This window comes from Nematolebias whitei, chromosome 21 (assembly GCF_014905685.2).
Source record: "Nematolebias whitei isolate Nwh7 chromosome 21, NemWhi1, whole genome shotgun sequence".
NCBI classification, from domain to species: Eukaryota; Metazoa; Chordata; class Actinopteri; order Cyprinodontiformes; family Rivulidae; genus Nematolebias; species Nematolebias whitei.
This window is the reverse complement of record NC_056518.1, coordinates 33,795,406-33,807,938: the sequence shown is the minus strand read 5'-3', so window position 1 is coordinate 33,807,938 and position 12,533 is coordinate 33,795,406. Positions and strand designations below refer to the sequence as shown.

The 12,533-nt window shown below is 42.8% G+C and overlaps 2 protein-coding genes across 2 annotated transcripts in view; both read left to right on the top strand.

Annotated features, from left to right (window-relative positions):
- dtnbb (dystrobrevin, beta b) overlaps nucleotides 1-12,533 on the top strand; it is a 302,359-nt gene that overhangs the window by 223,947 nt on the left and 65,879 nt on the right. The gene's annotated exons all lie outside the window — the stretch shown is intronic.
- On the top strand, nucleotides 3,003-11,466 carry kif3cb (kinesin family member 3Cb). The gene is made up of 8 exons (XM_037695223.1): nucleotides 3,003-4,376; nucleotides 4,448-4,549; nucleotides 5,377-5,499; nucleotides 5,919-6,037; nucleotides 7,569-7,685; nucleotides 9,604-9,718; nucleotides 10,604-10,782; nucleotides 11,042-11,466. The coding sequence occupies exons 1-8, from the start codon at nucleotides 3,003-3,005 to the stop codon at nucleotides 11,190-11,192; spliced, it is 2,280 nt and encodes a 759-aa protein (XP_037551151.1). The 3' UTR covers nucleotides 11,193-11,466.

The following is a 12,533-nucleotide window of genomic DNA, read 5'->3' as shown; positions in this document are numbered from 1 at the left end:
AGTTTAGAGATTCATATGTTTATAGTTTAGAGATTAATATGTTTATAGTTTAGAGATTAATATTTTTTGCTTTTTGTTTGTGAAACCAGGTCAGAGGAAGCTGGTTCTGGTTCGGTGATTGGACCCGGTGTTGCACCATATTCTGCGACCTGCAACAGTGCATGCAGCACCGCCCCCTACGGTCACAATATACGGTGGTCACAGAACATGGTGTAACACCGGTTCCATCAACAGGAAGTTGATTAATTTTCTGTTTCCAACTGAAGAAGAGCGCCGTGAAAGTTCGTGGTCAAGACGGTATTACACCGAGTTATCATGGGAAAATGAACATCCGTCCGCATGGACGAATCCATGTTGTAGCTTCTACTAGCTAGCCCGCGCTCGTGCGGATCACGTGATGCAATGACATCACTGCGATGTAATGACGTCACTATGAATACTTGATGTGAAATTTAAAACCTCCATAGATGTCCTAGGAATCGATGTGTAGAGTACTCGAGTAGTGTGTTAAAGCCCTAACGGAGACGTACCTTTCCATGCTGTCACCACCTGTCTCAGGTAAGATACTGACTCTCAGTGTTTAAACTGCTCAGGGGGCCACAGAGCTCAGGGGCCGGACAGTTATTCTCATTCAGTTTGTTTTAAATTTAGTTTGATTTAACAATGAAAACGGCCGAACTGAGCGCACCGGTGGCCCTGATTTGGCCCCCGGGCCGCCAGTTGAATACTAGCCAACATTAAATTCCGCCCCCCACCCCAACAAAGGTGTTCACCGGTGGGCAGGGGCGTGTGGATCTTCTCCCAGTCGTCGCGGTTCCGTTCGATCAGGTCCTGCACCAGTTGTCTCTTCAGGTCTTTGTTCTTGAAGTGCTGCTGCGTCTTGTCGTAGAAGACGGGCTGCCGGAGCCAGAACTCCGCCATGGTGCCCTGGTGCCCGTTCCTCCAGGGGTACTGCCGGTCCCCGTGCGCCGCGGGGGTGTACTTCCTCTTCTTCCTCTCGTGAGGAAGACGCGCCGCGGCCCCCCTCGCCTTGCTGGGCGGCATGGTGGCGAAGCGTCGGAGCGAGCGCACCAAAGATGGCGGCGAGCCGTTTGCGAGGAGTCTCATTCGCCTCGGGGAGGCTGAAGTTTGGCACGGAGGATTGCACGAGTGTCGCAATTTATTCGCATCGTGTTTGTTTCGTGGTTTTAGCTTATTATAGAGTCGCGGGCGCTCTTCCGCCGGGTGACCGGTACAAGTCAGGATAAAACGTTAGATTAGAAGCAGGGCGAGGTGCGGCGGGTGACTCGCGCTGCTGCTGCGGAACTTAAACTTCTTTCCGTCCTTCACAATAAAAGCCTCAAACATGAAAACCCTCTAAATACCTGAAATATATGAATCCAGCTTCGGTTGTTATTGTTGGAGTGAAACACACTGCAGCCCAAACCATAAGGACTTTTGAGAGCTTTTTAGGGTCAACACGTCATGTTTGAGACTCTTATTGTCAAGGGTTAAAGATGGATTGTAGAAAATTAACAATAAATTCAAACTTGTGCACCAATTTTTTATTTTGTTGTTTCCTCAAAGAGTTCATTTTCTTTGTTAATTATTTTCTGTTCATAATTTCTGCTTAATTTTTTTGTCGTATCAACTGTGAACATGTTTTTCTTGTTATATTACATTTTGTATTTGTTTTTCTTTCAATAAAGACAAAAAAAAAACTTGTGCGCCAATTTCTTGTTTTGAGAAATCACTAAAGTTGCATGTTATAATTATATATATATATTTATGGAAGTCAATTTTAGCCACTTTTTTTATTCCAGTCATGGAAACAAGATCCTCCAAATCACTAATATGATTTATCTCATGTTGGGGACTTCTCATTATTATATTATGATAAATTGTATCATATAATGTGTCTTATTATTTCAAAATTATAACTCATTATGTCATAGTTATGATTTTATGATGAAGTATTGTTACATATTTATGATTTAGCATTTTTTAGATAAATTGTCTCACAACATGACTTTCGTCTCATAATTATGAGATACCATCTTATTATTCTTACTTCACAGTTCATTATGATTTAACATTTCATAATTTTGCAATATATTCTCAACGTTATAGCCTCCCAGAAATAATGTATAATATGAGATACAAAATAGAAGCTTAGTATTTCTCAACATATTACATAGTATCTAAGTCATTTTGAGATGCTTTGTCATACTTTTGAGACATGTTAAATTTATAATTTATGGATATTTTAATCATTGTAGCAGAAATAGGTTTCCATAACTAATTATTCCACTCTGGCAAAAGAAAAACAAAATTTATAAACCTGAAATTTATATGACATTCATAGTAAACTGTTGAAGTCAGCCCTGTCTGTTAGCAAAATATCTCGTGAACCACTGGACAGATGGAATCGAAACCTTCATCATTTTTTCATTAACTTTAGTGAGTCCAGTTCAAGATGGCGCCGCAGCCTAAGAAAAGATTAAAAATCATATGTTGAGCTAAAATATTAGTATATAAAAACGAGTTTTTGTGGCTGAAAGTCACAAACTTTAGCTGCTGAGCTGGAGTCCAAACCTCCAGCATGCCGCGGCGGGCGATATGCATTCCTTCACGGAATAATGTTTTTTTTTTAAACAACTGATTTACTTTAATTTAATTTATTTACATATATTCCTTCACGTTATTTAACTGATCTGATCACAGCTGAGATCGATGACGATTAAAAAAAAATTATCAACTGGTTTTCAATTGGTCGCGCGCGTCACGTGACCGCTCCATTGTCCGCAGAGCAGGGTGTGTTCGGGACGCGGGCTGTGCGGGGCTGTGCGGGGCTGGGTGTTTCCTCTCTGCAGCATCCTTCTCTCGTGTCATCGCTCCACTTCTGTAAAGGTGCTCCGGATGGAGAAGATGCTGCGGGCTCACGCGGGATGAGGTGGATGACGTAGCTGCTGTCACCTGCGTGGAGGAGAGACATCCGTCTGGTGAGGAGGCAGGTTGCTCTAATGTCTTCTGGTAAAAGCTGCGAGTGTGTGAGGGTGGTGGTCCGCTGCAGACCGTTCACCAAGAGGGAGGAGAGGGTGGAGAACATCTTGGAGGTTGATGACAGACTGGGGCAGATCACCATCAGGAACCCGAAGGCACCACCTGATGAGCCCCTGAAAGTCTTCACCTTCGACTCTGTGTTCGGCTGGAAGTCCAGACAAAGCGACATTTACGACGACGCAGTGAGACCTCTGGTGGACTCCGTCCTCCAGGGCTTCAATGGCACCATCTTTGCCTATGGACAAACTGGGACAGGTAAGACCTACACCATGCAAGGGCTTTCATCCGACCCAGAGAAGAGGGGTGTTATCCCAAACTCCTTTCAGCACATCTTCACCCAGATATCTAGAAGTCAGAACCAGAAGTATCTGGTCAGGTCTTCATACCTGGAGATCTACCAGGAGAACATCAGGGATCTTCTGTGCAAAGACAATAACAAGAAACTGGAGCTGAAGGAGAATCCCGACTTTGGGGTGTATGTGAAGGACCTGTCTTCGGTGGTGACGAAAAACGCAGCTGAGATCGAGCATGTGATGAACATTGGAAACCAGTCCAGAACCGTCGGGTTCACCAACGTCAATGAACGCAGCTCCAGGTCTCACGCAATCTTTGTGGTCACCGTAGAGTGCAGCGAAGCAGGTCCGGATGGCGAGGACCACATACGGGTTGGGAAGCTGAACATGGTGGATCTCGCTGGCAGCGAGCGCCAGAGCAAGACGGGCGCCAAGGGGACCCGACTGAAGGAAGCTGCCAAGATCAACCTGTCCCTCTCGGCGCTGGGGAACGTCATTTCAGCTCTGGTGGATGGGAGGAGCACCCACGTCCCCTACAGAGACTCCAAACTGACCCGTCTGCTCCAAGACTCGCTGGGGGGCAATGCCAAGACGGTCATGGTTGCAACAGTGGGGCCCTCGCACAAGAGCTTTGAGGAATCTCTGGCCACGCTGCGCTATGCCAGCAGGGCCAAGAAGATCAAGAACAAGCCTCGGATCAACGAGGACCCCAAAGACGCTCTGCTCAGGGAGTTCCAGGAGGAGATCGCCCGCCTGAAGGCTCAACTGGAGGAGCGAGTGCTGCTCGCCAAGGAGAGGAGGAGGAGGAGGAACAGCAAAAGACTGAGTAAAATCATCGCTATGGAGGAGGACTTCCTGTTTCACAAGGATGCAGATGTAGAGGAAGAACATGGGAGAGACCGTCTGATGGAGGGAGGTGGTCATCCAAAGGTTCTGACCCGACAGGGCGGCAGTGAGAGGTTAAAACACTTTAACAGAAGAAGTCTGGAGGACATTCAGTGGGATCAGGAAGCAGTGGAGAAGATTATAGAAAAATATAAAGTAAGTACAGAACAAAAGTCTTTTCACTGCCAAATAAATCTGTTCATGATCAACTGGACGTTTGTTCACAGGCTATGGAGAGCAAACTGCTGGTGGGAGGAAAGACCATCATAGATCACACCAATGAGCAGCAGAAGATGCTCGAGGTGAAGAGACAAGAAATTGCAGAACAGGTAATATTAGTAATAGTAGTCTGTTAGCAAAATATCTCATGAGCAAGGGAAGAAATCTGAAAATAACCACTGGATGAACATTTGATTGACACCTGAAGTCAGTCCCATTCAAGATGGCCGCCACAGACAACTGGCCTTAAAAAGACAAATAAAAAAAATACCTGAAACTTCATAAAGTTATAGAAGTAGGATTTCATGTGGTAGTAGCAGAGACTGATCTCCACTACACATTTTGAGCACGGTCAGATTACGCAACATCATTGTTTAACATTTTTAATTAATTATTTGGAGTGAACTCTGTTAGCAAAATATGTGAACTCTGTTAGCAAAATATGTGAACTCTGTTAGCAAAATATGTGAACTCTGTTAGCAAAATATGACACCATTGGACTGATTTTAGTGAAACTTTCAGGAAATAATCATTGAATGTACACGTGACGTGCAACTGAATAAATTGGGATCAGTCCAATTCAAGATGGCCACCGTAGCTAATCAACTTTAGCTAACACAAAAGTGGCTGTAATTCTGTCAGATTTACAGAAAAAATGAGCTAAAACGTTGTAGAAGTAGCTGAGAGTCATGCCCAACACATATTGGAGCATCTATGGGAGCACATGTTATTTTCATGGTTTGACCAAAACGTCTACAACTTTGTTTTTTCAGGAAAGTCTTAGTTTGAAAGTGTAGCAGGAAAGGCCAACATGCATTCCTTCAAGGAGGTCTTTAATTTGTGTCTCGCTTTGCTCATTTCAAAACACCTGAGCTTCTGGTAAAATATTTCAACTTGCTCATGAGAGATATTCAGACTGGATGGTTTTGTTTGACAGATTAGAGGAGAGCGGGAGATCCAGCAGCAGATGATGCTCCAGGACGAGGAGACTCTGGAAATGAAAGAGACGTTCTCCTCCCTGCAGCAAGAGGTGGAACACAAGACCAAGAAACTGAAGAGGGTGAGATGGCTCACACACACACGCGGCAGAAATGTCATTTTTGAAGTTATTTGTAGAAAATTAATGACCATAGTCAGACAGACCGACCCATGGACAACTTTGGGACCTGACTGAACGTTGTTGGATGTCTCCTCCTGGATTACTGAGCATGAATCGGGACGTTTTGAACCACCACAGTTCTTACACAGTGTTACTCCAACTCACTTGAGTGTGCACCAAAAACATTTAGGTTTACGATACTTGTATTCTCTGTTTAATTCCAGTCCAGAATAAAAATCGATAACTACAAACATTCACGATCAAAGTCCCTCAGCGACAGGGGACATCGGCTTACCGCTTGTTGTTAACGACTTCCACTTTCATGTACATATGTTCAGATTTTACCCAATAATCCCATTTTCTTTGTCCACTGCTTTTAGCTCTACGCTAAGGTCCAGATGTTGAGGGGCGAGATGAATGATGTCATCGATGAACACGTCATGACCAGGCAGGAGCTCGAAGAGACGCAGGATGAACTCACCCGTGAGCTCAAGTACAAGTAAGTCATCCTCACACACACGTAAAATCATCTTGGTGTTTCTTTTTTCTCCTCAAATGATGTAAACCCCATTTTTAATCTCACTTTATTCTGTTGGCACATAAAGACCTCAGAAGTTGACCAAAGTACTTTACAGTGCTGAAAATGAAAAACGACGAGAAGAACAAGGAAACAAATAAATCCTCCAACATTTTTCAGTCAGGTCATCTGGACAGTTTCTTTTTTTTTGTGCTGAAACATTTCACCTTCCATCCAGAAGGCTTCATCAGTCAAGGAAACACACAACACAAAACTGATTCTTCCCTCAACAGCTTACTCCAAAGTGGAACAAACCAGTTATGTTGGTGCTAAATTGGACTCTTTGGCACGCCCCCTCCTCCGGTGCCGGCACTCTTCCTTGTAGACAGTCTTGTCAAACTGGTTCAAAACCAACAAAGTCCATGCTCAATAATCCAGGTATACAATCCAACAATTTTTAGTCTGGTCATCTGAAAAGTTTATTTTTTTGTGCTGAAACATTTCACCTTCCATCTTAGCACCAACATAACTGGTTTGTTCCACTTTGGAGTAAGCTGTTGACTGATGAAGCCTTCTGGATGGAAGGTGAAACGTTTCAGCACAAAAAAAAGAAGCTGTCCAGATGACCTGACTGAAACATGTTGGATTGTATACCTGGATTAGTGAGCATGGACTTTGTTGGTCAAATCAATCCTGTTGTTAAGGAAACACAAGGAAAGTAAAAGCTTCAGCTCCAACTGGATCTCAGACTCCACCAGAATCCAAAGCCAAGCAACAACGATGAATGAAAAGTCTCAGCAGCTCAAGAGTTAAACCGTTCCACTGTTCAGGAGCAGCAACTGCAAAAGCCCGATGACGTCAATGATCCAGTTTTCTCCCCCACCTTGAAAAGAGTTATATTATGTAAAATAGAAATTAAATGTAACGTTTCATATGTGCTGAATTCTTAGGACTTCTCTGAAGGCGTTGAAGGCCCTGCGAGTCCCCCGCTGCATCCAACTGATGAACTTTTCGAGGCAGCTTGATCCAAGATGGCTGCCACAGCTAATTAAACAAGTCAAATCTAAGAAGTGGAGGGAAAAATATCGTGTCTCTTCAGTTTGTTTTACACAGCTGTGTTCACGCGATGATGATGTTCACATCTTATGATAAATAATTTAGTTAAGTTTCTGCTGAAGTAAACAAACAAACCAAGAATACTCTTTACGTTTGAGATTTTTATTATGATAAGGATGATCGTTCATCATATTATTGTTGGTGTTGGTGTTAATAATAATGTTTTTGCCCGAGTGCGTATGTTCATTTGTCATATTATTTCTTGAACATCTGTTTGGAGTTTATTGAAACTCAAAAAGTCGTCAATGGATGCGCTTTGGAGTCCGCCACATTCAAGATGGCCACCACAACTAAGCAACTTTAGCAGTCGCAAAAACTTTTTCAGATAAAGTTTGACAAAGCACACTGCTAGTTTTTAGTGAGTTTACAAGGTGTTTTTATTCTAATAATTTTGCAGATATCTTCTGATTGAGAACTTTATACCCACTGAGGAGAAGAACAAGATCATGAACAGATTACACTTTGACGGTGAGGAGGACCAGTGGAAGCTCCAGCCTGTCATTCCATCAGAGAGGTCAGTAAATCCGTTTGACATCAAGTCCGTCTTCAACAAACTCAACGAGAACTAAACCTGGCGTGGAACAGTGGCGCAGCTAAAATCCATGATGCACAACAATTCTGCAAGATGCGATACATTTTGCACAGCTTGGGCACGGCTGTTCCCAAGAGACTTCTGAACAAGTACGCCATCTAAAAATCCAAGATGGTGGCCATTTTCCAAAATGGCTGACAATGGCTGTTGTCTGGACTTGGACTCATAAAGGAGACACAGCAGGTCTGTTGGACCACCGTTCCACTAACGGCCATAAATCCTCTTGTTGTTGCTCTTACTGATGTGTGCTACTTGTGTTGTGGGCAGCTGCGGTTGGAGCAGTCGTCCTCCAATGCAAGGGTTGGGGGTTTGATTCCAGTCACATGTTGAAGTGTCCCTGGGCAAGACACTGAACCCCTCGTTGCCTCTGATGTGTGTCCCATCGGTGCATGCATGTGATAAAGCTCTGATTATTCTTTGTAGAGATCTAGTAGAGAGCTGTTTGTGAGTGTGTTGGAGGTAAATGAGGACACAGATTTTGTTTTAGAGCTTTGAGTATCTTGATCAGATAAAAAGGAGCTGTATAAGTACAGTCCAGTTATAATTTACTTGCATAGTACAAGGCTAATGACGGAAGAAAACATGAATTGACACAAAGATCATTGAAACTGATAAAGTATTTGCGTTACTTCGTGATTACTGTGCAGAAATCAACTCATCTTGAAAAAAGGCCGATCAGGCAGATTTGACAAATACTTCAAAGAGAATCATCACACCTAGTTTGGTGCTTGTATCATAATTTGCACATGTTTTATAAAATTCTGCTCTATTAACAGGATGTAATCTAATTCTGAACTAAAAGTAAATAAAAGTATATTGGCTACAAATACTAAAAGTATTCCTGACTGAGCCGAAGGTTTTGATTCATGAATGATTACGTAGTGACTAAGCACTTTGGTAACAGTTGCTGTTTTAAATGTGCTTTATAAATAAATTTGACTTGACACAAAGTACAAAAGAAATAGTTTGACTGCAAAAAATATACGACACAAACTATAATCAGGAAAACAGAATGAGCAAAATGCCGGAGGCCTGGTTTGACCCATCAGCCGCTGCCCTCCTGCATGTGATCACATTTCAAGGGATCGTTTCTCTATTGAAGTGAAGTTTGTGGAAGTAATGGTCAGATAAAGTCTTTCCTGTAAGCTCAGTTTGGAGAAACAAAGTTTATTTCTGATAAGTGACGAGCTCGTGGCTAGTCTTGGTCTTGGCTGTGAAGTTCACTTTAGTTGAAGTTGTGGTCCAACTTCAAAATCATCTAACAGCTTGATAACTGGGTCAGAGGATTAGTCAAACAAACAGTAGTTTTCAGCGACGCAGTCGGGAGTCACCTGTAATTTTGCACCTTGTTCTGTTAATCTCAGCACGTAGATTAAAGGACTGAAGACGTTAACAAGGAAGGACATTTGTTGGAGAAAAATATTCTCACTTTATCTCACTCAAAAGGACACGCACTCGACGACAGGAGAAGATATTTAACCGGTATTTTACTTGGAAGGACAGATTATACAGATACACAGAAAATTATTCTTGTAAATGATTCCTCGAGGCTCAACAAGACTAACGTGTATGGATGAAGGTTGAATGAACACACACGAGCTGCGCGTGAAGCTTGTTTTTATAACCTTATCAGTTCAGCCGAGCTCACAGACTCGGAGCGACGGCTGCACGTAGCAGCTTCACCCAGCTCCTCATTCAGCTTTCTACTAACACAAACATATGGTTCATGGGCAGAGTAACATTCTCAGCCTTAGTAATAAAACATCCATCAACTTTGACCAAAACTTCCCTAACAACAGTACAGTGTTGAATGAACGTGAACCGTCTCCGTTGTTTTCAGCACACACGTGAAGGTGACGAGGAGGCCAGTTTCTGCTGTGGGACACAAGAGGCCAATCAGCCAATATGCACAGATGGCTGTCGCTGCAGCTTCTGAGGCCCCGCTGAGATATCAGGTCAGTGCTCACGTATTCTCGTTTGTACAGCCCTGTGTGCTGGAGACCTGTGAATGGGTTTTAATCCATAACTATTCAAAAGTCTAACATTCCTTTAAGGAATGCACATGGCCTGCTGCCAACAGCTTACTGCGATCATCTCATGATAAGTCGTGATGAAGCTGCTTAGCTCAAACTTCTTTAATGACATTATGAATCATCCATCCATCCATCCATCCATCCATCCATCCATCCATCCATCCATCCATCCATCCATCCATCCATCCATCATCTTTGACCCTCTTCTTCCTTTTCGGGTCACTGGTGTCCACATCCAGCAGTCACTGTGAGGCGGGGGCACCTCTCGACAATTAGGAAGATTTCATGCAGATGTCACACGATGTCATGGAGCTCTGAACATGTTTTGAGAATGACTCTCAGCTACAACTTTCAGTTTTAGCTCATCGTCTGTAAAATGAGCCGAGTTAGAGCTACTTTAGGTTTAATAATGTTGATTAGCTGCATCAGCCATCTGGAATGGGTTTGCCTCTGAAAGTTGATCAGATGCAGATGTCTGTTCAGTAATTACTTTCTGAAAGGAAGACCGTAAAGGTTTAAAGGTGGATCTGTTGTGACCTCATTATAGGCTGGAGACGACTTTCAACAAACATCACACCAAGTTTTGACTCGGTATCTATTAACAGGGTTGACTCAAAGTGAATCAGTTGTTTCATCTGTCCAGTGGTTCATGAGATGTTTTACAAACAAACAAACAAGACAAACAAACACATGCACACACAGGCAGGCAATGACAATTGGACTTTCCATACAGATTTGACCCAGAACTCGAGCCTGTTTGGACGTCTGTCCACATAACTCCATGTTTCCTGTCGTCTCCTGCTGCAGGCTGAGAACATCATGCTGCTGGAGCTGGACATGTCTCCACCAACCATGTTCTCCTTGAACCTAAACGGGGCTCATCTGGAGAGAGCCTTTTCTCCAAGACTGACGCTGGATTTCCCTGGAAATGTGCACGTTAGAGAAAGAACCAGTTCGTTGTCCCGCGTCAGAAAATCCCAGTCCTGGTAAGAAAAACGAGAGAAAAAGTCCAACTCCTAGAGTTAGTTTGGGAACAGTCTGTTCCCTGTTGAATAAGCCAAACACCTAGCGGCCCTTGAAGGAAATCGGTTTTGAACGAGTGATAGCTGTTACGGAAGGGGGAGTGGTGGCGCAGAGGTTAGAGAAGGTGTGCCTGTGACGGTCACTGGTTCAAGTTCGTAGTTTTGTCCCTGTACACACACAACCCACGGACACGTTACATGTGTGTGTTTTTGTGGACTGCAGGTATCAGGCACCACGAGGATCATCTGTCGCCTCATCTGCTTCATCAGCTGTTCTGACATCAGGACCCCAGAGCTGCTGTCCTTCACAGAGACAAAGACCGTCCTCCGCTGCCTATCCCTCCCCAGGATGTCCACTTCAGTCGAGCCCCTGACTGGTGGCGCTGCAGGGCGGGGCTTAACTTAAAATTTTAACTTAAAATAAGTTAAAATAATACATGGAAGAAGAGCTTGGGTTTGCAAAGTTACATCTGAAACATTCAAAAACCTCCAGTTCAAGAAGTTTTTGCACAAACCAGACCAAAGTATAAAAATCAGGTGAAGATGCAGAAGCAAACTAATAAAATCAGTTACAGAACATCAGCACCAACACCAAAAAACAACTCAAACACGGTGGTGGAAGGGGGATGGTTTGGGCTTGTTTTGACACCTGAGGAGCACCTAAATTGAATTAATAATTATTACACTAAATTGTTGCTGCTAAGTTTTTTTTTTTTTACCAATTAGTTTAATGTTCGTTTTTTTTTTAACTGCATTAACATTTTGACTATTTTATAAAAAATGAAAAGTTGTGGTTTTTAAGAACTGGCAAGGACATGATTAATTTATTTATTGTTCTGCCTATAAACGAACATGTAAAAGACTTGTTTTAACATAAACATCAGCTTTTTGTGTACCTTCAACATGTTTCACGCTTTTACCAGAACTGTTAAGGACGACTTTAGAGGCCGAGTTCTGTATTTTAGCTCTGGGAGCACATTTTGGTGTAGCTTTATGATTTGTTGCTTAAAATTTAAGTCGATGTAAAAGTGAGCCAAAAAAGGAGAAAGCTTTGCAGTGCTGTACAGATTAGCTGCCTTATTTTTTGTAAGTGTGCAAACTTCACATGCTGACTTTTAAAAATAAATTGTTTATTAATCAGTAACTTAAGAAGTTGTGGTTTTGTGGAAAAGCAGTGCGAATGCTGAATGTTTTCTCTGAAAACTGCTGAAGAAGCTGAAACTGAGTTGTTGCAGCTAAAAGAAGCAAAACATTAGCTGAAAGCAAAAAGAGGAAAAGTAACTAAAAGCTAAACCCCTGTCTGGCAACTTCACTGGTTCCCACTGAAATCTTGTCTTCCTCAGACTTATCGCCTACTCTTCTGAAGCCATCTACAGTCACCCCCTCCATATTTATCTGACCTTCTAGATGTCACTGCTGCTCTGCTCCCTCAGATCTTCGTCTTCACATCACATTGATATTTGCCCACCTCACCAGCATGGAGATTGCAGGGCATTCAACCGATCTGCTCCCGGACGTTGGAACACTAACCTCTGAATGAAGAAGGATCATCTCCCTCTTCAAAACTACTCATCTTTGTAGATCAGACTATACATACATACATACATGCATACATGCATACATGCATGCATACATGCATACATGCATACATGCATACATACATACATGCATACATACATGCATACATGCATGCATGCATACATACATACATACAT

Coding starts and splice junctions, on each gene's coding strand:
- kif3cb (XM_037695223.1), top strand. CDS start 3,003: ATGTCTTCTGGTAAAAGCTGCGAGTGTGTGAGGGTGGTGGTCCGCTGC. Junction 5,500..5,918: donor AGACCAAGAAACTGAAGAGG/GTGAGATGGCTC, acceptor CACTGCTTTTAG/CTCTACGCTAAGGTCCAGAT. Junction 10,783..11,041: donor GTCAGAAAATCCCAGTCCTG/GTAAGAAAAACG, acceptor TGTGGACTGCAG/GTATCAGGCACCACGAGGAT.